General features: G+C 36.6%; 1 protein-coding gene across 6 annotated transcripts; it reads left to right on the forward strand.

Annotated features, from left to right (window-relative positions):
• Positions 1-23976, forward strand: TMPO (thymopoietin). Of its 6 annotated transcripts, none has more exons than XM_007420199.3 (9): positions 1-423; positions 10550-10676; positions 14245-14403; positions 15100-15200; positions 17999-18106; positions 18213-18302; positions 18701-18811; positions 19591-19685; positions 22579-23976. In XM_007420199.3, the coding sequence occupies exons 1-9, from the start codon at positions 160-162 to the stop codon at positions 22871-22873; spliced, it is 1350 nt and encodes a 449-aa protein (XP_007420261.1). In that variant the 5' UTR covers positions 1-159; the 3' UTR covers positions 22874-23976. The 6 variants fall into 6 exon arrangements, with proteins under 6 accessions (XP_007420261.1, XP_007420265.1, XP_007420264.1 ...); XM_007420198.3 differs by having other exon boundaries at positions 2-423; positions 18698-18811; positions 22579-23974; XM_007420203.3 differs by lacking the exon at positions 18701-18811 and having other exon boundaries at positions 22579-23975.
• Positions 23977-24965: the final 989 nt, after the last annotated feature.

The raw sequence follows: 24965 nt of genomic DNA on the forward strand, positions 1-24965 counted from the left end.
GGCAAAGCCGTCCGTTGTTTTGTGCGCGCTGAGAAGGAGTTGGGTACGGTGAGCGTTGGGCAGATTGTTCCTCCTCTTCCTTTTAGCCCCCCCCCCACCCAACCCGCTTTGTTGGTTGTTCTTTTTCTTGCTGCCCCTGGGAAGCGTCGGACTCTGGCGATGCCCGAGTTTTTGGCAGACCCGTCGGTGCTCACCAAGGAGAAGCTGAAGAGCGAACTGATCGCTAACAATGTGAGCCTGCCGGGAGGTGAGCAGCGCAAGGATGTTTATGTGCAGCTCTACCTTCAGCACCTCACTGCCCGCAACGTGCCTGGAGTCCCCGCGCAGCCGGACTTCTCCAGTGACGAGGAGCGGGAGCCGACCCCGGTTGCCGCCAGGAACAGAGGGGGCGGTGGTAGCACTGCTACCGTCACTGTGGGCCGGGTAAGCGGTTTGGCGATCCTTCTCTTTATTTCGCGAATTGCGAACGCGGTTTCCATCTCCCCTTCATGGCCTTCCGCACTGAGGGGGCGGTAGAGTTTTCCCGCTTTCTCTCGGAGGGGGCGGCGCGATGTTTTGTCACTGACTGAAGAGGAGGGAAGAGAAACGGTGCTTGCGCGTGGTAAAGCCTTAGTAAATCGCCTTGGACTAGGTAGGCTAGCGGGACGTCTTGGTGAAAGGAGGATGGGCACTCGATGCGTCTAAGCAGACTGAAAAAGGCAGTTCGGGCCCTAACAGCGTGTAATGGTGAAATGCATGCTGATGTAGTCTCCCCAACCGACACTTACCGCCTTTGTGCTCCTGTTGTAGAGATGCTAATGCGGTCTTTACAGAAGTTTAAAATTTGTGGGCAACTTGTTAACGGCACGGTTTCACTATACAGGAACCGCAAGCAAGCATTTTTATTGTGCCATATCCTCGCCTTCACCAACATGATCCTCCCCTGCATTTCATTGTAATTCCCATCATTTGGATTATCCATACAGATTGGAAATGATAGCAGTTTCAGTGTATCACACTTGATAAAATCGGGTTGAGGAAGGCTGTTATATGGTATACTGTTCCCTTTGCATTCACCACGTGAAAGATCTGTACTAGGCCAATAGCGTCATTGCTTATTGAATTTCTTCCCTGCTTTATTGCTTGTTCAATAGTTAAGGTTTACTTACAAGAATAAAAAAATCTTATATAAAATTTAACACATTAACGCATTTAAAGTTAATCATTAAAATAATTTAAAATCATTTTTTAAAAAGTGTTTTTACTATCTACCTGAATCCAGGGAGTGTGTTCCATAGCCTGGGAGTCACACAGAAGGCCCATTCCCATGTACTTGATGGTAGAGCTCCTGCTGCAAGGGTATGTTCAGAAGGGCCTCTCTTGCTGATCTTGCATGGTTCACAGTAGGAAAGGTTGCTCCATAGATAATAAAACTTTAAGCCATTTAAAAGGTCAAGAGTATTATCTTAAATTGTGCCCTGTAGAAAATTGGTAGCCAGTGGAGATCTAAGTGTGAATAACTCCAACTAGCTCAGGAAGAGTTGCACTTGGCATACTCTTCATCGTAGCTACTATTTGCAAATCTGTTGACAGGAGGTCAGGAAGTGTCCCCAAACTGAACCTGTGTTTTTGGGTGAGTGTAATCCCCAGGCCTATGTTCACAACATATTCAAAGTCTAGCCTTTATCCAGTCTATTGAGATTAATTGAAGAGGGGGAAACATTTGAAATGACTTATGGTGTCCCAGAGATACAACTCTAGTATTTTATAGATTAGAAGTGGTATGCACTAGGAGCTTGCTGTTTAGGCCTTCCATACCCACTACCCCACTGTAAGAGAGGGCCTTGAGAGGAGGTAGTGCAAGCCCATTGCAAGAATAGTTAGATGAGGAAGGGTTGAAGCAATTCTAGGTTCATGATCTAAATAGTGGTTTAGGAGCTGTTTGTAAAGCTATTCTTGCCTTATTCCTTCAGTTCCTAGTGTATATCAGAGAATGAAAGTGCAAGAGGCAAGATGTAGTGAGCAATTGAGACAGATCATGCAGGGTGAAGAAGTTACCCATAGTTTCAGATAGTTAGCAATATCTAGCTTCCTAGGGAAATACCTTGAACGTGACATTAAAACTCTCTTATGGCTCTCAATGTCACCAGTAACTGCAATTGTTTGCTTAGTCACCCCTAATTTCTGCCAAACACTCCCCTCATTTTACCAGATTTGCTTCCCTTCACCTTGCCTTGCTTCTGGATCTTCATTGTGGATTCCTTTGATATGATGAACTGATTTTTTTGCCTACCTGGCTTTGACCTGCTTTTATCTGACTAACGTTTGATTCTCCTTGGCTTGTAAGGAGTTTATTGCTGCTTCTGTCATAAATGGGACAGAGTATGTTCATAATACCACCTTTCTCTGGCTCATTTAGTTAGTTCAGAGCAAAGTGTTCTGCATTATTGTTATTATTTAAATATTTATTTACTGCATATTTAAAGGCAGTTTATAGTAAAATTGGCAATTAAAACAATAATTTAGAACACTTAAAATCAGGGCTGTGGAGTTGGCACATAAAACCTTCAACCCTGACCCCTTTATTCATGGTACATCTGACTCCTTTAATTATATAGGAAATAAATTATAAATATACTAATTATATATTTCCTATATCGACTGCAAGCACGCAACATACAAGGCATTAAAATTAAAATATATCCTGAAAAAAAGTTAAATTATCTACAAAATAGGAAATTTTAACATTATTTATATTATATACAATTTAAATTTATTAGGAGTTGGAGTCAGAACATTTTTACTAACTCTGACTCCAGTAACCCAAGAATTGCTTCCAACTCCACAGTTCTGCTTAAAATATACATTACTCTTTTTATAAAATTATACAAAGTAAAATTCCAAAGCTATAACAAGAAAGGCAACAATAGAGGGAAAAACAGCACGACAGCATTGAGATAATAAAAAGGCCTAGCTCCAGAAAAATAATAAAGATGGCACCAGGTATATATCACTTGGGAGGGTATTCCAAACTGGGGAGTATCCAGTGGAGAAAAAAACATTCTGGGTAGCCATCTACCATGTCGTCATGCCTCTGAAATTCATCTTAGGTTATCGGGAGGAAAATGTAGTGAAAGGAGTTCCTTCAGATGCTGTTCCAAGCTGTGATGGATTAGGTTATGACTGGCACCTCAGATTCAAATTAGAAGCAAAAAAGTTTCTGAACTGTCTTAAAAGGTAGCCCCATTTATACTGCACTGCAGTAATCTAAACAAATTACCATAACAAGGCTGTCTCTGTCCAAGAAGGGTCATACTGGTATATTAGCCTAAGCTGGTGAAGCATGCTTTACACACAGATTACTTATGCCTCTGGTGTCAAAGGTGGATCCAGAAGTATCCTCAAACTGTGAAACATCCTTTTGGAGAGTGCAACTCCATCCAGAACATGATGAATTCTCCTACTGTGGACTGATTAACTATTTACTAATCAAATCTCTCTGTTATCCAGCCTGAGCAGAGGATTTCTCTTTGACCTTAGTTCATTGGCCCTTTTCTAGTCCTTTTCAGCATATCCAGTGAAAAGGAAAGATAAAGCTGGCTGTAGTTAGCATATTGATAACATTTGCTTTAAATCTTCAAATGATTTTGCTAGCAGGCTCATAAAGATTTTAAATAGCATGGGAGATAAAGTGGAACCTTGTAGAACCCCACATTGTAAATACCACAGGGTCAAGGAGAAATCCCTTAGCACCACCCTCTTCAGTTTTCCATTCAGATATGTTTGGAACAGTTTAGAGCTGTTCTACCTGTACTATTTGATCAAAATATGACAATGTGCATGTGTGGAACAGTTTAGAGTTGTTCTACCTGTACGATTTGATCAAAATATGACAATGAGCCTCTGTTCTCCTTAACAGTGCACCAAGAATGCTGTCCTAAGAGAACACTGGTATGCCTAGGAATATTCTGCTTCATCAGGATCCTAGTTGCTGAGGCTGCTGGGAATGGAATGAATGTCCACTGGTAGATTCAGACCCCTTCTCTTGCAGCTTAGTTTCTTTTCCTCTACCTGTCCATTTCTACAATCAGAAGCTCATTCTACTAGGAATGTTCATTGCTAATGATAATCCCTTTCACCCTTGGATGAGACAGGCTGGCGAGCAGAAATGCTTGCTCATCACCCAAGGACTTAAGCTGCTGCATGAGTACAGTGTGAAGTTATGCTGTCCAGGATCTGCTGTACCAAGAGTCCAGATTTTCTTGGAATTTGCACAAAGTCTTTTATAAGGAAAATAATTGAGATGGAACTTAGTTCAGTGTGGCTTTATGTACATTAAGAAGTTCATTGTGTGGAATGGATATGATTCAGTCCCTCTTCTTAGGTTTGTTTATATGACACTGCCAGAAGAGGCTTTAAGTAGATCTTCAAAATAATGAGGCCTTGGGCAAGGAGGTGAAGGCACTGGGAACTCAAGTAGTGTCAGTCCTTCCAGGTGAGAGTCATAGTACAAAAAGAGAGGACAGGATCCTGAAAGTGAATAACTAGCCACATAGATGCTGCTAAGAACATGGACTAAGCCACGTACATGAAAAACTCCTTGCAACAGAAGTTACTCTTATTAAGACTGGGAAGGACATATTTGGCGGGTGCCTTAATCTCATCAGGAAGGTGTTGAACCAGAGCAAAAGGGGAAAAGTGGCAAAAACTCAGAACCAAATATACTACTAAGGATTGGGGCCTACAGTGCAGAGGTCAAAGGGAGAAACATAAGGGCAGAGGGTAGATACACAGAAATGCATGAATTGGAGCATAGAAATACTGTTATAAGGATTTGGGTTGGAATCCAAGTGTTGTTTGAGTTTATTATAGACAGCCTGGATAAGAAGATATGAAGCATTTCTATCTCAGATGACTTAACATTCAAAGAGGCACATGATAGTGAAAAAATTACAGTAGTCCTCGGGTTCCGACAGCAGTTGGGACTGGGAACTCTGTTGCTAAGCAATGCGGTTGTAAAGAGCGACATCATGTGACTGCGTTCTTAGCAACAGCAATTCCAGTAGTCCTAGTTGCTATCGTTAAATAAGAATCACATGGGTAGTTAAGTGAGGAACTCACGTGATCACGACTTCCAACTTCCCTGTGAACTTTGCTTGTGAGAAGCTGGCAGGGAACGTCAGAAATCGCAATCGCAGGACTGCAGCTTGCTGTGATGGCTGGAACTCTGAGGACTCATCGCAAGTCTCCCTCATTCAGTGCCATTGTAACCTGAATGGTTGCTGAACGAATGGTCATAATGTGAGGACTACCTGTAGATTTCAACTACCTTCACATCTGGGAATCTAGTTCTGCCAAGAGTCAGAGGTCCAACAAATTCCTTTTGTTGAATCAGTTTTAATCTTAAATCCAATGAAACTGATATACCACATGCAATGATTGATGTTCCATTATTGGATGTTCCAATTATTTAGTTCATAAGCTGTAGATTAATATCAGCTTTGAAAATAACTTTTAATATTTTATACAAATAAGATGTGGGTTTAATTTTGGACATCAGGTCTATCAGAAATGAAAGCACTTCAGGTCTCTTGGAAGCAGACAAGGTATCTGGTCCATATTGAACTGTCAAGACATGTTTGATTTGAGTATTTTGCCACTTGTGAAATAGGGAAGCAAAATTATATTTGAATTCAAGAAAACTCCTTTAAAATTACAATCAAAGTAATTACAGCAAAGTAATTGATTTAGAGTGTGTATTCCAGATCCTGCCCACAACTCCAGTAGATCATTCTCCTCTCCCATTTTATGGAGATCTTCCATAAAGTTAAATGTTCATGGGCCTCAACATTAAAATCCAGTTTACAACCCAGCAGAGCCCAAACATAGCTGCTCGCAGTCCCAGAAATGAGACACCCTTTTACTATGTGATGATGAAAGAATAGAAATAGGTAAAAACTTTCCAACAAGGCTCACAAACGAAAATGCTAAACTTTCATGTCACATAAATGTAGCCAATAAAGTACCATGCATACTTGTGGATAAGCCCATCTGTGGATAAACTGACTCTTGAATTTCTAACCAAAATACCATGAAAAATGTGCCACCCATGGATAAGCCATCTTGCATTTTTCATGGTATTTTGGTTAAAAATTTGAGGTTCTGTTTATCTGTGGATGGACTTACATGTGAGTATATACCAGGGCTATGGAGTCGAAGTCAGAAACAATTCTTGGGTTATTGGAGTCAGAGTTGGTAAAAATGTACCAACTCCGACTCCTAATAAATTGAAATTGTATATAATATAAATAACATAATACGTTAAAATTTCCTATTTCATAGATAATTTGATTAACCTATTTTTTCAGGATATATTTTAATTTCAAGTTCTGCAAATTTCAAAATATAACATATTCTATATTTTAATAAATAAAATTTAAAAAAAAACAATGTCTTAGCTATAGCCTTTAGTCTGAAGCTTTAACAGTTTAGGGTTCTAAAAAGTTGCCTGCTGATTCATGTTGGCAGTGATGTTGCGTGCTTGCAGTCAGTGTAGGAAATATATAATTAGTATATTTATCATTTATTTCCATATCAATATATAATGGAGTCGGAGATACCATGAATAAGAGTCGGAGTTGAAGGTTTTATGTGCCGACTCCACAACCCTGGTATATATGGAAATATGGTACTTTTAAAAAGTATTACTGTGTATTGTTGTGGATAAGCCAAACCCAATTTTGGGGGAGCATTTTGGCACCTAAAATTCTAGGCTTATCTGTGAGTATATGCAGTATAACCTAATGATAATTATGGGAATTTGATTTTTAGAAGAGCTGATTTTGATGAACTCAGATGGAAGGTAAGTCATATACAGTGATTTGAAATGCTGAAGGAGAAAAGTACCTGGGAAGGATAATCCTGCAAAATGAGATCCAGAAGGTGTAGTCAAACAATTTCTACTATGGACAAATGGAAATCATCTAAGATTAGTATGGGTACACAGAATTTTCTAAAATACTAAGAAGATTGTTTTAACTTGTATTTTATGTCTCTTTCTTAGAAGGGAAACAAGGCTTTAGCTATTGTTGCTCTAATAGAAGGAGGGAGCTTTAGCTCATGATAGAAGAAAGAGGGTAAAATAAAAATTAGCTGATTTAAATATTAATTTTATTAGATTTAGCTACCACATGATTCCAAAACAACTCTGGTAGCTCACAATATCAAACAAACAAGATTTTAAAAAATGCAATATAAAGGTAGCATCTGTTCAACTAATACACTACATATACAGAAACTCATCTAAAGGTTGTGGGTGGCATCTGCTCTACCCCAAGGCCTGGGAGAATAGCTAGGTTTTCAAGGCTTTCCAGAACACCATCAGGTTGGGAGCCCTACAGATATCTGAAAATATCTAATTCCAGAGGTCAGGGAAAGTGACTGAGAAGACGTGCTTCCTGGGTTCCGATAGATGGCATTCTTTATTCAAGAGGACCCAACTCTGCCAACTCTTACTGGATGGGCAGAAAGCATGGGGGACAGTCCCTCAAATAACCTTGCCTTATGCTATGTAGAGGTTTATAAGTAATAATTAACATGAATTGGACCTGTAAGATAAACTTTTTTCCTCCAGAAGATTAATGCAATATACATAATACTCTGCCTTCTTGCTCAAAACTTTATCCTTAGAAAAATCCTAAGAGATAGTAACTGATCCAGTATTTGTTTAATGAACCTGAAGGCCAAGTGTGGATATGAATCTGTATCTCTTTGCTACCACTCCAGTATCATCTTTGCTAAAGAACCCTTTGAATCCCAGCTTCCATTTGTCACCCTGACAATACATTTTGTCTAAGAACCTCTTAGTCAACAATTTTGTGACTACTTTGTCTGAAAATACGACTTTTTAAGAACAAGAAAGTTTCCTTTTTAAAGTAATGACTTGGTGGAAGAAAGCAGAAAATTTCCCTTTATGTCCCTCAGCAGTTCTCCATCCACAGCATCATTTGTGGGTAACTAGCTCCTTCCCCCATGACCCTTTTTCTAGCACAAAAAAAAAGGTCCAGCTGCCTTTGTGTTATACTTGGCAACTTAAGTTGAAGAACAACTAAACAAAGATTGTAAAGGGACGCTATTGCGGGTGGAGGAAGAATTATTTATCTGAATGAATATGCTGGAGAAAGAGGACTCTGTATTTTTAAATGTTTATCGTGTTCCTGTTTATTGAAATAGTATTTTCAATGTATACTATGTGTAGCTAGGTGGCAGCATCCACCTACATTTACTTGATTCAAAAAATTAAGCAGAAAAATCACCAGTAATTCTCAAGTTTGTTGTCTAGACTGGCGTTTAAAAAAAAAACCTGGAAGAAGGGCAGTGGTAAATAAGTTCCATATTGTTACCAGGTAAACTACATAGACAGTATATGAAGTTACCAGAAGTCAAATTTATCTCATAGGAGACTTTTTTTTCTGTACATGGTGGTATATTTTATTTTACACCATGTATGTTTATAAAGCTGTTCAACTCAGCTGGTATGAGTACATTTTACTGAGTACAGCAAAAGTTTCTTATTCCAATAACTTTACAATTTGTAATAGATAAAGGAAAACAACAGATCAAGGAGGAATTAGAAATTCCTATTCCTATTATCTAATAGAAGCAGGGGAAGAACATGCAATCTTTTAATCTTAGATTAATTATAATAAAGTATAAGACATAGTAAATATGACACATTTACAGAAATTAAGAGAAGCGGAAACATGGAAACCTATTGGGAAAGCATTCCAGGCAAAAGAGGCAGCAAGAAAAGGGAATAAAATTGTTTAGGAAACAGGAGACATATGTTTTATTTTCAAAAAAGGCCAAAGGAATTCTGGTTTATAGAGATCAGTCTCATTTGGGCTATCAGGCTTTGTTCTTAATTCTGTAGAGTTGCTGATTGGAAAGAGAAAGCATGCATTCAGAGACACTTTAGTGCAGCCTTTCTATATTTTTTGGCTATAAAGTTTTGATATAATTTGTGGATCCTTGGATACAGTTTTATAATTTGTGCCTTTCTATACATATAAAAAGTTGAGAAGATAATTTTTCTAACGTGCAGTTAATAATTTACAGTAAAAAAAAGTACCCAAGGAATTCATGATTTCATATACTGTGAAATAAGAAGTATCGTGTTTTCAGATTAAGTTACTTTTATAAATTTGTTGTATAAATAGGAAATACTGCAGGTAGTCCTTACTTAATGACCACAATTGGCACTGGAATCTTGATCGTTGAGTGGTCATTAAGCAAGATGCACATGTGACTGCTTCGCTCAATGACTGCAATCCTGGTATGCGGAGCTGAAATCGGGCAGGCAGCCCTTTTGCTCTTGAATGTTCCTGCAACCCACTGAACAGTTTCCCCTCCCCTTTGTGCACAGAGGGGAAATCCTTCATGGGGCTGGAGGAATGGAGCTCAAATCTTCAGGATTTGAGCTCCATTCCTGTAGACCGCTGAGGGGTTTCCCCTCCCCTCCATCCACTCCACTTACATCCTTCCCTGCTGCTTCCCCATTGACTTTCTGGAGAAGCCAGCAGAGAAGATTGCACATGGTGATCACATGATTGTGGGGCACTTGGCAACCAGTTGTAAATTCGAGTCAGTTGCCAAGTGCCCAAAATTTGGCCATGTGACCGTGGGGTAGAGGGCAGTGCGATGTTTTACAATGGCTGGAAGTGCTTTACAGGCCATAAAGTACCCTTTCCAAGCTGTCATAACTTTGAACCATCGTTAAATGAACAGTCATTAAGCAAAGACTACCTGTAATTCTTTAAAAATTGTCAAGGGCTTGGAATTGTTAACTGGTTACTAGTGGTATACAAAAGATAATGCTAGCAATTATTCAGAAAATACTTTGAAGCAATGGGTTTCAAGGAAATGTTTGATGAGAAAAGTGCATTTTTATTATTGAGAGGAGTGTAAAAAAGTGTTTTGTACAAATAGGAAAAACCATCACATTTCAGAAGTTTTGTCAAAATAATTGAATCAGCCATGGCACAGCAAAACCAAATTTGAAATGCTTTGGTTATTCCAGGTTTCCAGTTAAAAAAAATCTAGATGTAGCAAGTAGAGCAAGGCTGGTGCATATTATGTACCACTTTCCCCTCTTCCCCTCAGCAATTCCAGTGTTGCATATCCCACTGGTTCTCCTTTTCAGTGTCTTCCATCCCTCCCTCAGTTGCTCTGCCAATGTATCAGCATTGGCAGTATCCTACTAACTCACCCCACTAGCTCATCCTCACTCTGTCTCCCTATAAAACAGCCCCATTTCACTTCACGTGTAGACCAAAATATCCAGAATGTGTTTTAGTTCAGGGAGAGTTCATCCAAAATCAGATGTTCCATCCCTGGAAAAATATGTACATGGAATGTTTTGGAACTCTGCATAAGAACACATGAAATACATTATATGGATGTAATGCTTTTCATGGCTATGGACTCTAAAAATCTTTATTTACATGTATGTTTATCTTTTAGCTTTACGTTTTTACTATACTAGTAAAATTTTAAATATCTCTCTCTATAGAAAGCAACAAAGAAAACAGATAAGCCAAGGCTAGAAGAACAGGATGATATAGATATAGCAGAACTCAGTAATGAAGAACTTAAAGATCAACTCCTGAGATATGGTGTGAATCCAGGTCCTATTGTTGGTAAGTCAATATTGTAAATGCTAATACATTTGTATGTGTGTGTATGAATGAATGTGGATATAAAAAATTGAAGACAAAGAGGAATGCAGATGGAAAAGTGATGACAACCTGTGTACTTTAAATATTTGAAACTTCAGTGGGTGAAGTAATCGTGTTCTGTATTGTGCATTATGACGTGTGGTTACATTCACTTCCTCAGTAATAGTAATTGCCCAAATCCATCATGTTGTTATTATTCACTACTGAAACTAAACTTGGCTTGCATCTTTATTATTGTGCTAATCATCTTAGTTGCTAATAAGGGTCAGAAGTTTACATTAGGAAATTATTTGTCCTTTCAGATTATTTTACATGATGCTAAGAGCTATTTCTGTATAAAGTAGAAGCATAAACTGCTTTGCAGAATCACTCAACTGGGTTTAAATGAGAGATTGCTTGTTGACCAACACTGTATACAATTGTATTAAGATACATCACCAATAATATAAAGTGATACTATTTAATTTCAGGTAGCAAGTAACAATTTGCTAAACAAGTTAAAATATTACTTTTAGTAAATCATTATATGTACTCATATACTTTTCTTTACTAGCTAGAGTTCTACACAGCATACATAAGTGTGTTAAAGTGGGCTTTGCCTGGCTTTAGCTTCTCTAACTTTTTCATTTCTCTATCTTATATTCTACTTTCTACTCTATCCATTAATGTACACAATATAACATTTAAAATTTAAATATAAATTAACATGAATTATCCTTTAAAGGGGTAGCAAAAGAGATGTATCTTGGCTGCACTTCTCAGATCAACAGTCAAAACTAAACCCAACTCCAAAAGGAGTATATTCATAGCAATGGAAGCAGTGCAGGAAAAATCACTCCCCTGTATGGCAGATAAACAATCTCCTGTCTAGGAACATCTTCAGAATGATCTTTCCTATAGCTCTTAATAACAACGGCCTCTCCTATAGGTTTTAATTACTACAGATTGTCAGGCCCTAAGCTTTATATGGCTTTAATAACAATGCTTTAAATTAAACCTGGTAAGCAATTTTCAATGTAGGGTGTGTGTGTGTGTATGTATGTGTTCCCTGCAACTAAGGGGAGCCTTGCAGCCTATTGTTGTATTTTGTACCAATTGCAGCTTACAAATACTTTGTAAGGATGGTCTCATGTAATGTGCACTGCAGTGGTCAAATCAGGATATAATCAAGGCATGGTTAACTATTAGCAGATACATCTGATTCAGGAACAGCTGTAACTGAACTGTTAGACATAACTGTGCCTCTTTTTTCACTTGGGAATCCAGAAACAGGGTTCAAGGAGCATCCTCCGATAGTGGAATTCCTCTTTCAGAGGCAATGCGTTTCTGTTCAGGACAAGGTGAACTCCAATTACAGAGGTGGTTTTCTACTGATCAACAGTACTTGTACCTTATCTGAGCTTAATTTTAGTTCTTTGCCCACTTCTAGCCCATTATTGAACTTAGGCAATGGTTAAAGGTCTGCTTTTTTGAAATTAAATAGTAATGAGCAGTAAAGCTTGGGCATCAGCATACGATGGGTACCTGAAACTAATGTTGAAGATCATTCTAAATTAGCTGAGGAAGAGAGATCACTAGAAGAGTAGCCAGACAGTATATTTACTTTGTCCTAGACACTCAAAGTATCATGCACTCACAATTGGTAGACGGTTAGATCAAGGGCCTGGTCAGTGAGATGGAATTCATTTAGACCCCAGCCATTCCTCTCCATCCTTTAATCTGTGGCACCACACCATGGTGCTGCTGGAAGGACAGAGGTGGAAGAGGCTATTTCTTCTCTCATCCAAAGCAAGTGGCAACATTTAAGGTGATCTGGAAAAAAGCTAAGCAGAGTTCGATCAGGTCAGTAGTTAAATGGGGGACCATCAGAAATACCTACAGATGTGAGATAGATTGGAAGTTTAAAAAACATCCTAGAAGGTGGCAAAAGGACTAGTAATAATAATTTATCAAACGTGTATGCTGCCCGACTCTCAGCTTAAACATCTTCCATATTTTTCCAAGAAAACTACAAGGTTTTGTCCATCTCAAAATGAAGTCAATTCTAAGGAGTTTTTCTGTCTCTTTCATGCAGGTCTCTGATACTTCAGGCCAGGACTTTTATCTCGGAGTAAAACATGTGTAATAGATATTTGCTTGCACACCTAGTGGTGTTAAAAGCAGGAGGGACTGTAGTTTGGAAGGACTATCATCATTGTCATTTTGACTTCCTTGGATAGATTGCCATCCAACAAAAGGAAGCCAGCCTTTCTCACTACAGCAGACAAGTTGCAGCTTTACACCATATCTTTCCCTGTCTGCTAATATTTTACTCTTGGCACCCAGGTTGTTTCCTGCTCTCTTCAGCTCTTGAGAATCCCCAAGAAGCCAAAATTCCTCCATGATTAAAATCCCCTTTCTTAAAACAATATGGAACATTTTCAGCTTTTGGTCTCCTTAAGATGTTTTCAAAGCCATAATCCCCTTTATTATTGTGGTTGCAGCAATGGCAGTTCCACCTAAGGCACAATTCCTTTATGCCCTAATTCCAGGGAACAGTGATAGCCTCTGCTGAGACCACAGAGTCAAGAGCCTTCCCACCTTTACCATGTACAGTGATTTGCCCATGATTCTTCTCCTTATGATTACAGGTAGTCCTTGCTTAATGACTCCAATAGCGACCAGAAAATTGGTCATTAAGTGGGGCAGTTGTTAAGCAAGTCATCATGTGACCAGACCCAATTTTACAACCATTTTATGACAGTTGCTAAGTGAATCACATGGTTGTTAAGCGAATCCAGCTTCCCCAATGAACTTTTTTGCTGGAATTTGCTTAACGACCATTGTAAAAAAAAAAAAAAAGGCTGCAAATCATGATCATGTGACCATGGGAGGTGGTGCGACAGTTTGCAACGGTCATAAGTGCGAGTACAGGTTGCACTTTTTCCAAGGCCATTGTAATTTTGAACCGTCGTTAAATGAATGGTGATTAAGCGAGGACTACCAGTATCTTAATGCCTTGTATTGTAGCCATTTTCAGTACAAAGTGCTACTTTCTGGCAATTGCAGGTAGGTAAATCTGAGGGCTAAGCTACATTTTATAGTAAACTTGATTTTTTAATAGGTTTTTTTTCCCAAATAATTTTATTAAGAATAGTAAATGAAAAGAATAAAAGCCAATACAGGCTTCAAAAATACATACAGAATAATACAAAAGAAAAGAAAAAGTGTGAAGAGAAAAAGAGAAAAGAAAGAAATAACTTCCCCCTTCATCCCAGCAATGATGACATGGTGTAATACGTCATGTGTTGTTCATCTGAGGTTGTATTTACCTACTTTTGAGAACTGCTAAGGACCAGATGATTTTTATTATGTCCTGATATGTAAATCCATAGAACTCAAAGGGGATGTACTTTCTTTTTCACACAACTGTAGTTGCTACTATATTCAAATTTTGATAAGAAAGTAATCTAGTGATATTTCCTATAAATGTACATAGAGGAACTTAAACGTCTGAGTCATGTAACCAATTTTTCCTGCTCTGCTGCAGCTACTACAAGGAGGCTTTATGAGAAGAAGCTACTGAAGTTGAAAGAACCATCCCAAGAGCTAAGTTCTTTCATAGCTACACCAACATTTTCTTCATCTGCAGAAAGCAATAAGCAGAATGGAAATGATGATTCTGATCAGTTCAGTGACAATGAAGAAGGTATAATATAATGCAAGAGGAATAAATGGCTTTAAAAATTATAGAGCTTTTATGGCATTATTTATCTTGTTTTTATGTGCAGTGAGAGTGGAAACTTACTTGGCCTTAATCATATGTGCAATGAGATTGGGAGCAGTAGATGTAAATACTACTACTGGTTGCTTTATTTATCATGGATTGCATTCAAATAGCCATTTCTATCCACTGAATAAATTAGAATTAGTCATGCTTATATCATAGACGTTATAATGTTTTAAAACTGTTTTGTGCCTTCAAGTCAGTAGGAGCAGCACTGTATCCTCTAATTAGTTTTTAAATGCAAATTATATTACTGCATTAGTATAATCTTGTGTTTTCTTCAAAAAATAAAAAAATAAAACATGGAACTTTAAATCTTAGTTAGTAAAAAGCTTTTAAATAAACTGAAAATACTTAATATTCCCAGGAGTTGATTTAAACAAAATTGTGTATATGTACAAAGAATTTATGATGCCACTTTCTCGAATTTTCCATTCAGATATATTCCATTCAGAGTGGATCTTGCTGTGAATTAATCTTTATTATTACCAATTTTCAGTGTATTTTCTAAGTTAGGATTGGAAAAATAATTAAGCACTCTTAAAATAGTCTAGTAGCTTTGACATTGTAATAGTAGTGGCATTTTTAGCTGCAAAAGAATAATATGTTTATTTACAGATCCTAAAACAGAGTTCAGACTTGAGAAGCGAGAACCACTGAAGGGTAAAACAAAAACTTCATTAACACTTAAACAAAGAAGAATTGCTGAAAATAACCAGGTATCATAACAATTTTCTTTAAAAGACTCTTCTAAAGTGCATATTTTAATTTGACATATTTTAAAACAACCTTATATTTCAGGTGCAATTAATATTATTTACCACAAGAAAAAGCAGATTATATCTGATCCTTCAGCAAAAAATGCTTGGAATATAGAACTGGGATTATGGCAGAGTGTGATAATTACTAGCTAACATTTTGGGGCAATAAGGAGAGGATGGGGAGAATCTGTAATAAATTTCTGAACCCTACCTATTTCTTTCATGCTGGTTTTCTATCGTATAGTTTGATTTGGTGTTTTAAAATAACTTTTCTTCCTAATTGCAATATAATAAAACTACAGGTGCCAAACAAAGCTTGTTCAAAATAAGGGCAGTATTCTTGTTCTAAACTAGCTCAATTTTATTCACTGCCGTTGTCATTTAATAAAATCTAGCTAATGCAGACTCACTGTTAAGAGCAAGAAAGGCTGTTTTAAATGAAAAAAACAGTATCGTAGCAGCAGTTTAACAGGATTCCAAAGAAGTTCATAATGGAATGCTGTTGTCAACTTGAATGCCAGATAAAGGGATGCAGTAAATCAAGCCTTCTGGAATTATTCACATAGATATGTTTATCTCAGGAAAACACCCTAGGGGAAAAATAGCTCAAAAAGCTCCATTCCTCTCCCCCCCACCCTTGAGTATCTTAATAGGAGAAGGAGAGGAATAGTTTGAGATTTCTTCTTTCTCCTTTTTTCTTTTTTGGACCAATCCTATATTCAGTACTATCATTATGTACTAAGTTAACTGTGTGACTATACAGCTCGCCAAATAATATAATAGATTAGGAATACATTTTCAAAGTTGGCAGTCTATGCCAAATAGATGCCAGTTGTATGGCCTGCTTAGTACATAAAAAGGAAGAAAGATACAAATGTTTTTCAAACATTTTGGAATGCTTTTGGACATGTTTTCAAGAATCTGCTGTATGGAAGAATAGGGTACGTCATAACACTCGAGAAATATATGTTGGATGTATATTATTAATCAGGTTATTACTTTTGTTTTCTGCCAAATTATTTCAGAATTATTGCTGTTATTGATTTTATAGATTGTTGATTTAATGTCTCAAATACAGTCCTAAACATACCTTGGACTAAATCTGATTGAATTCACTACAGCAAATCTGAGTAGGAATTTATAAAATCTACCAAATAATTTAATGGATGTTCACATATTCAAATTGTAAACATTTAAAGATTTAGTCTCTGTGCAGATAAAACTATTATTTTTATTCTGAGTGTGAATATCAAAATACAGATAGTCCTCGCTTAGTGACCACAATTGGGACCAGTAACTCTGTTGCTAAGCATTGCAGAAAATCATGTGACCGCAACAGACTTACAACATTGCTTCCCATTCAGTCTTAAGTGAGTCAACATGGTCATTAAGCAAGACATCATGTGACCACGAGTTGCGATTTTACTTCCACATTCTCCATTAACTCTTTGTTGGAAGCCAGTTGTGAACCACACAAATGCTGATCACATGACTGCAGGATGCTGCGATGGTCCTAAATGTGCGCCAGTTGCAAAGTGCCCAGATGGTGATCACGTGGCCACGGGACACTGTGACAGTCATACATGCAAAGATTAGTCACAAAACTGGAGGGTTTGTTTATACTGTTGTAACTTCGGAGGCAGTCAGTAAGCAAGGACTACCTGTAATAAAAATTCAGTTTCAAGAACAAATCATATATAGTTTTTAAATGAATTATAATACTGCTATGAATAAAATATAAAGTTTATTTTCTGAATGTTGTTCATTAGAAAAATTGAAAAATAAAGTTCAAAATCAAATACATGACACTAATTTTTAAAATTTAAATTTAGCTTGTGTAAAACATAATCATATTAAAAAAAAAACCTCCCAACATCTCCCAAATATTTTTTTATTAAATCAAGAACAAAATAATATTCCTTGTTCACTTCCCCACACCAACGTAGACTTCAGATAGTAATTTTCAGAAGTCTTTTGGTAGATGGCCACATTTAATCTATTCAGGATTTAATGCCTCATCTGTATAATAATTAACTATAATTTGCTTGTCCATTGTGCTCTGCCCTAGAGTCTTGTAATTGTTTTTGACTAGCAAATCTTATTAGGCTATCAGCCAGATTTAAAGTTTGCAAGGATATACCCTTCTTTTATAATCTTTATACCCAAAATACACTAATTTCCATAGAATGAAGGCTGCAGTCCCACTCAACTTTAGGGGAAAAAGAGGAATTGCTGTTACTCATACCTCAACAGCAGTAGAATTTAAACCTCTAAATCTAAGCAGAATACGGATAAGATGCTGAACGTTTTAAATTTAGTAACAGATTTAAAACCTAGCATGGCTTGCTTCAGAGAGCCATTTAAAGAATTTATATTAGTAAATGCATATATATTATTATGTCATGAGATCAGAAGCCTTTTGTCCGAGATTGAAAAATAATTACTAGTGCAAGAAAAGGTATCAGCTAATATATTTAACAAAAGAGGTCAGATATTTAGATGCCCTACATTTTAATACTCTAACATGTCTTTCACATCAAAGTAAGTACTTATTTTTAATAGGCATCTCATTAATTTTTTTTCTGTGTTCATGGTTTTTCTGTAATGTCATGCTTTTCTACTCAGCATAGGAGCATAGAAGTGATACCTGTCATACACAATTTTCATGCAAAATGCTATGGCATTAGTGGGATAATCTGATATAGGGATAGAGCATTCATATGTTTGCTAATATGTTTGATGCTTAAATATCCAAGGATGGCATTACTGAGACATTCTGGAGAAGTGGATCTTCAAAAAGTGGACTTCTGCAGGCAGTGTCTAGGGAATCTGCAAGAGTATCAAGAAGAACACCAAGAAAAAGGGTGACGCAAGGCTAATTCTTAATTTAGACTTTTATTTTTGTCGTTCTCAGAGCCCTAGTAACAGCTGTACACTTATTTTGCTATGTTTTTGTTTTTAAACAAACAGGTTGAAACTACAATTCCATTGCCTGTACATGATCCAGTAATATCAGAGAGTACTCCCATAGCTGTAGTGGCTTCAAGCAACGAGACTCTAGTAAATATATTGAATTTTCATTAGGTGGTATTCTGTCATTTTCTTCTCATGGAAGAATTTTGAATAAATCTTTATTTCTTGAAAAAAGGGGTTTTAAATAAAACATTGGGCTGTTGTTCATCAGTCTAATGCACACCAAGAGCAAGTAAAAAGCAGGAGGAGCAGTACTCAGATCTTCTGAAGTTCTTTCCCAATGTGTCAAAAATTGCCTTTGCATATGTGTGTCATGGGGTAATACTTAGAAATAGTAAAAGCAACTTCACATTTTTATTTTAAAATCACTATATTTACCATTTAGAATAGTTAGTATCTCATGTGTAAGCTGTCTGGCTTGGTTAAGATTTTTTATTGTAATTTCCTCTATTAATTCTGAGTCTGAACAATTTGAATTTCAGCAGGTTGTCAATAGGGTACCTGGAAATACCAAGCATGCTGATCCTATACTGTCAATCAGTGACTTCTCAGAGTTGCCAAGAAGAACACCAAAGAAACCATTGATGACAGCTGAAGTAAATGAATTAAATACAGATTGGTGGATAGAAAGGGGAGGAGGGTGAACTTACCTTTAATTAAAACTATGGTAGCAGATATATGTTATGATTTTTCTAGTCTCAGATTACAATGTACCTTCTGGGTGCTTTTTTGCATGTATTGGGTATATATAGATTTGGGATATCTAAAGAAATAATCTGACTGTTACCATATTAAATGTGGATTTTGGATCTAAATTAATTTAGTCAGGGTATCTAGAAAAATCTAAAGTAATTCAATTCTATTTTTTAAGGGAAATTTACTTCTGCCATGTGTTAAATTAAATTAAATTTTAAAAAAATAAATGAAGATACCAGTGCAAAAGTGTACTGCATGCTGTGCTTAACAATAGGTATTTCAGTACTTACACTTCCTTCAGAGGGAAAATAAAAACAAAAGTGCTCATCATCCTGATCACATTCAGTATCTGTGTGATCAATTCAATTAGAAATGGTGACAGTATCTTTTTAAGTCTTTATCACATTAATCTTCATAACATAGCATTATGCTTCATCTTGAAGGAACAAAGGATACTGAAGACATCTGGATTCACAATAAATTGCCAGATAGATAAAAGTAACCAAATTTTGATCAACAGCTAAACCCCATGAAGGAGTCTTCTTAAATTTCATGGGTGTACTATTCGAAATGACACCGGAACATGGCTGCACTCTGCCTCCCTCCCTTATTTTCTTTAGTACAGCTTCCAATGAAATTTGGTCAGATTATCATTTTTCCATTTTCAAATTATTTATAGGTCATCGAGAAAATGTCTACAGAGGATACAAGATTAGAAAGAGATATTCTTAAAGAAATGTTTCCATATGAAGCATCAACACCTACAGGAATTAGGTACCCGTAGCTATTTTTTAAATTTGTTTTGTTTCTTGGTATGCATGAAGTAATTTGGTCTTTTTCAGGTTTTGGACATTTTTGTACTAGTCTTAAAACACTGGACTTGACAAGGCAATAGTTTGCATTTCACTGTCTTACCAACTCCCGGAAATAAGTGTTACACAATATTGTGCTAGTTTGCAAGTTTCCTGGTTTTCAGTGGCAGCTTAAAAGGCTTGATTTTTCAGTGTAGCGTATTCAGACTCTCTTTAAATTTCTTTATATGGTTAAAAAGATAATTGAAGGAGCAGATATGTGTAGTATTCTCAAAAACACACCAAGGTTCATTTTAACTATCAAATAGTTTATTTTATTTGGAAAATGTATATGGATGTCCTTCTTAAATACGTAACTCTGGGCAACTAACAACCAGTTTACAAAAAAACAATATAAAAAGAACCTTTATAGCCAAAAAAAGTTAAAAATAATCCAATACAAAAGAAGACCAAGGCACTATATAGCAATCTCACAAAGCAGATATATGTATATTGGGCTCCTCTAACCCTAATCTGAAATCTGACTCTAACTGCCCATTATAATACTGGAGAGGACAGATGCACACGTGCAAAACTTACTATTACAGAGAGACAGCATATCTTTAATATGAGCTGCTTTTGGAGAAAGTAGAAGAGGACTGTTGTTAAGCTTAAATAAAGAAAAGGTTTTTCTTGTTGGCATATTTTGATTGCAAACAAGAAAGTAATGTTCCATAACAGGATTACTGCCTTCCTGTCCATGCTTACCTGTTTCTCAAAAACATCTGGTTAGCAACTCTATGATATATAATGCATTGGCTCTTTGGCCTGATCCAGAAAGGCTTTTCTTAGATTACCTCTGAGATTCTTTGCATGGAGGAGAAAATATGTTTTTGAACACATAACAGACACACAGTTTCATAAATTTTGTCAAACTGGTAGGTTTTGGTTGTTCCAAGTTTTGGCTAGAGCAAAATCAGAGGGGCTTTACAGTACAGTACAATAAGTCTGGTGCATCTCTCTTGTCTCTCCCTTATTTCTCCACATGGCCTGTGCATGCACCCTGCTCACTGAACTTCCTAGCACCTTCATTTTCTCATGCTGTCAGCTGCTGACAAAGTCTTTGGTGTCAAGCACAGCAGATCCAATCAGCCAAGCCTCCAATCTTCTCAAGAACTCCTTTTCCTATATCCCTTTAGCTGCTGCCCATGCCCTTGGGATTTCCTGCTTTCCCCTTTCCTTGCCCACAACTCATATATTTTGGTGGTCTGTGCCTGGACCACCAAAAACTAGCTGTCCTGTACACAGAACATTTTGCACATCACTAGTCATAACCTTTTAGCTGATCTTTCCTTTGAACAGTACTGCTGGTGCTCCTCTTATCCCTGCCCATCCAGCTAGCCTTGTTGCCTGCTCCTAATAACTACCTCTGTTACTTTGAAGTTACACTGCATAAGTAGTAGCATGTCAGTACATACATATCCAAGAAATTATTCCCTTTTGGGGTTAACCGTGTTATGCAGAATGCAGAAAAGGAGTCAGAAGCAGTAGAGCAAAATTAAAAGGAAATAAGAAAAAGTTTAAAGCAGAAAAGAACACATGGTTAAAATTAGTTTTCACCAACACCATTTACTATACCCCTCCATACCTTTTTATTTTGCTTCTATCATTGCCTTTTATTTTTAAAATTTCTTACCTTTAATATTTCTTCAGCCATATCCAGCTCTCACTTCCATATAAAGAAGTGAGCAGAAGCAAGTTCATACAATATAGAGAGTTTGTTTTGGATAATAAAAAGCACAGGCTCTTTGGGTGACAAATCTGAAAATCAGATCAGTTTATTGGCAGGTATATATGATTAACATTTTTTTTTCTTTCCCCAAGACTAGCTGCATCCAGCTTAACTTTTCTTCTTCCCAGCAATAGCAATAGATAGAATTATGGCCTACTTAACTCTATCAGATTTATCAGTGGATCAGAGCCTACGAGTGTCCTTTTTGGAGCTTTCTGAGCCAGCTAGCTACTATCTTGGACTAACAAGGGCTCTGGGCTTAGTGAGAGATCTGCCCTGGGAATTTCTCCCACTGCTTCCTGCTCCTTCACAGTGCCCCTCCCAAGAAGCCACTCTGACCTATCTTAGCTTGACTTCCAGTTGCTATTCCCTGACATCAGACCTCTTTAGTGGGTCAGTACCGCTGTGATTTCTTTAGTAGGCTGCCATCATAAGGTCCGTTCAGTAGGCTTCAGCTGCCTGCCTCCTCCCAAAAATCTGCTGATAATCAGCAATAAAATTGGAGTGGCACAGATAGATGGCTATAAGTGGCCCTTGCATTGTCTACCCCAATATAAAAAAGACAGTTAAGTCTGATTTGTTAGTATCTTTATTAACTTAATAAAGCATTTTTAAAGTAGATTCATATTTCAGTTCTGCAAAGAATAAGTGATCTAATACTTCTTAAAAAAAGTGCAACTTGATTAACAGCACAATGCCCTTTACCAAATTACCACACAGTTGCCAGCCAGATATTTTTGAGATCACAAGCATTGGTAAGCCTGTTTAATGCTTGGGATTCAAGTTGGAAGAGGTGCAACACTTATCAGCTACACATTAAAGCATCTGTCTCTGATTCCAGGATCATGTGACTGCTACAGGAAGCTTCTTTTCCATGCTATCTTGGAAAAAGATGCAGTTGCTTCAATATGTCACTGACAGGTACTGCACTCACATTGCTATGCATTCCAAAACATATCCAAAGCATTGCACAGCCTTTCTACTTTACTATATTGAGTTCAAATGCTCCTCATCTGCATTAGAACTTTTGAAATATATGAGGTATTCTAGCATATATACTTAATTTATATTACTTAATTTATAGTGCTAGCTGCCGCCGACCAATCAAAGGCGCTGCTGGTCGACCTATAGAGTTCAGTGATTACCGGCTGGAAGAAACATATTCATCAAAATATATTCCTAAATATATTGCCTCAGCAGAAGTCCAGCAAGAAAAAACAACAATTAAAAAGCACTCCATTCCTTTGTGGATAAAATTTCTGCTGCTCTTAGTTGTTGCAGTCTTCTTGTTTTTCGTCTATCAGTCCATGGAAACCAACCAAGGAAATCCATTCTCCAAATTCCTTACTGCTGAGAATCCAGCAAAAACAATAGATTGAGTTTTTATTTCTGTGGCACATACAACTAGGTCTCCTATTTTTAATATAGAGATGTCTTCATCCTTTCTCATCTTTTGAGACTGCATATAGATAATAACAATGTGGAAAAATGAAAAATGGAACAAAACAAAGACAATAAATGGATATCACCAACTTCTTTCAAAATTAGGAGAACACTGTGCCATAAGTAGTATTTTTAGATTTCTCTGGAACTACTTGTAGGATTTATTTTTTTAATGTGGACTTCATTATGTTCATTTGAGATTGTATATTTGATTTTATAAACTTGGAAGCTCAAAATGGGCAGAAGTGATAGTAAAATGTGAAGATGTGTTTAAATGTTTTTACTTCAGGCTAAGATACTGTACTGAAATTTTCTTTACTTTGTCTATTATCAGGGGTGGGAAGAGGTACATTGATAAAAGGAAATGCATTTTTGAATGCATTTTGTGGAAACTGCAGCTAAGTTTAGTGTAGTTTTTAAGGGGCTTCAGCATTTTTCTGTAGAATATTGTAATCTCAATAAATAAATGGTAAACGTATACATCTCTGTCTTAGTTTTAATTGTAGTAATGATACTTGAACTTATCCTTAATTTTTAATCATAGCTACCTATTTTAGTGCTTAATCCTATAATTCCTGATCTAATTGACTATTGTTGTCCTTAGAACAATATTTATTAGTACAGTTTTGTGAAATAAAGCTTACTCAAATAAATTGGTTTACTTATTTTAATTAATAATTAAAATGTGAAATCATTATCTGCAGACTTATTTTATTTCAAAAGAGCCATGTTCTCCAGCCTGAATCCCATTTTTAAATTTCATATTTTTCAGTGGTATTTTATTTGAAACAACACTGATATACCAAAATGTAATGTAATTCTTATGGTATATAAAGGGCATTTGTAATATATATGTGATGAACAAAGGTTAAACATGTTTCCCATCGATGCAGTTATTTTGGTCCACCATAACTTGCCTCAGATTGCCTTTTCCAATGAAATAAATAGTTCATTTTTACTGTGGATTATTACATATCAAGTGAATGTATCAATTTGCGGCATATTCTATACAAAATTGCAATAAAGTTATTTTTAACCATAACTTTGACTCTCCTCAGACTTGGTATTCATGCACTCAAAAGTTATTTAATTTTTAAGTAGAATCTCTTGCCTTAAAATATATTTAGCCTACACTTAAGCCTTAATTTTAAAGCCTCCTTCGTCAAACATCCCTCTTGTTAAATTCATGGACAAAGCCATGTAATGTTCTTTGCAGCAGTACATAATTCATTTCATATTGCCTTCTATCAGGAACTTTCAGTGTAGCTTACAGCTATGAGATTTCTTGGTGGTTTTCCATCCAATCACAAGCCTGCACTGACCCTGCTTTGCTCTTTGAAATAATCAGGGTCTCTAGAAAATGCCATCTACCTGGGCATTATGGATACCTAGCCAGGTATTAATTCCAATAATATGAAAACTCCAGATTTCATTATACCACAATATTATACCCACTGCATACAACCTTAATTTCCATATGGCAACTGAAGTACAAATGCTGCAAATATTCCACATACTAATATCTGAAAATTATACTAATTTGTAATTACTTTGCTTCGTACTTATCTGATTTGTTCTCGCCATCTTTTATTTTTCACCTGTTATTAATAGTATTTTTCTTGTTTTAGTTGTGAGCCACCCAGAGTCATTGGGTGGCATACAAATTTGATAAATAAAATTCACTGTGCAATAGAACTTTACAAAATTATTTCCAGTTTTCACAGTGATCATCGATGCTGGTCCAATTAACATCTGAGGACTATGGGACAATTGGGAATATCACAATTTGATCTGCTAATGAAACTATTTTTGTGGATCCCTGTCACTCCTTTGAATGTTTCCCATCATTCTGGAGCTGCACGGTTGTAGGAATAAGTACTATTTTGTCTACTATCAACCACTACTGATCACTTCAGCTGTGCCTAGATGATATACAGTAATACCTCGGTTCACGAACGCTTCTATTCATGAACAATTCGGTTCACAAACAGCATTTGCAAAATCTTGCTTCTGTTCACGAACTCCGCA

The sequence above is a fragment of the Python bivittatus genome, unplaced genomic scaffold (assembly GCF_059951505.1).
Source record: "Python bivittatus isolate LINGU-HERP-01145 unplaced genomic scaffold, Pbiv_v1 ctg000330_np1212, whole genome shotgun sequence".
NCBI classification, from domain to species: Eukaryota; Metazoa; Chordata; class Lepidosauria; order Squamata; family Pythonidae; genus Python; species Python bivittatus.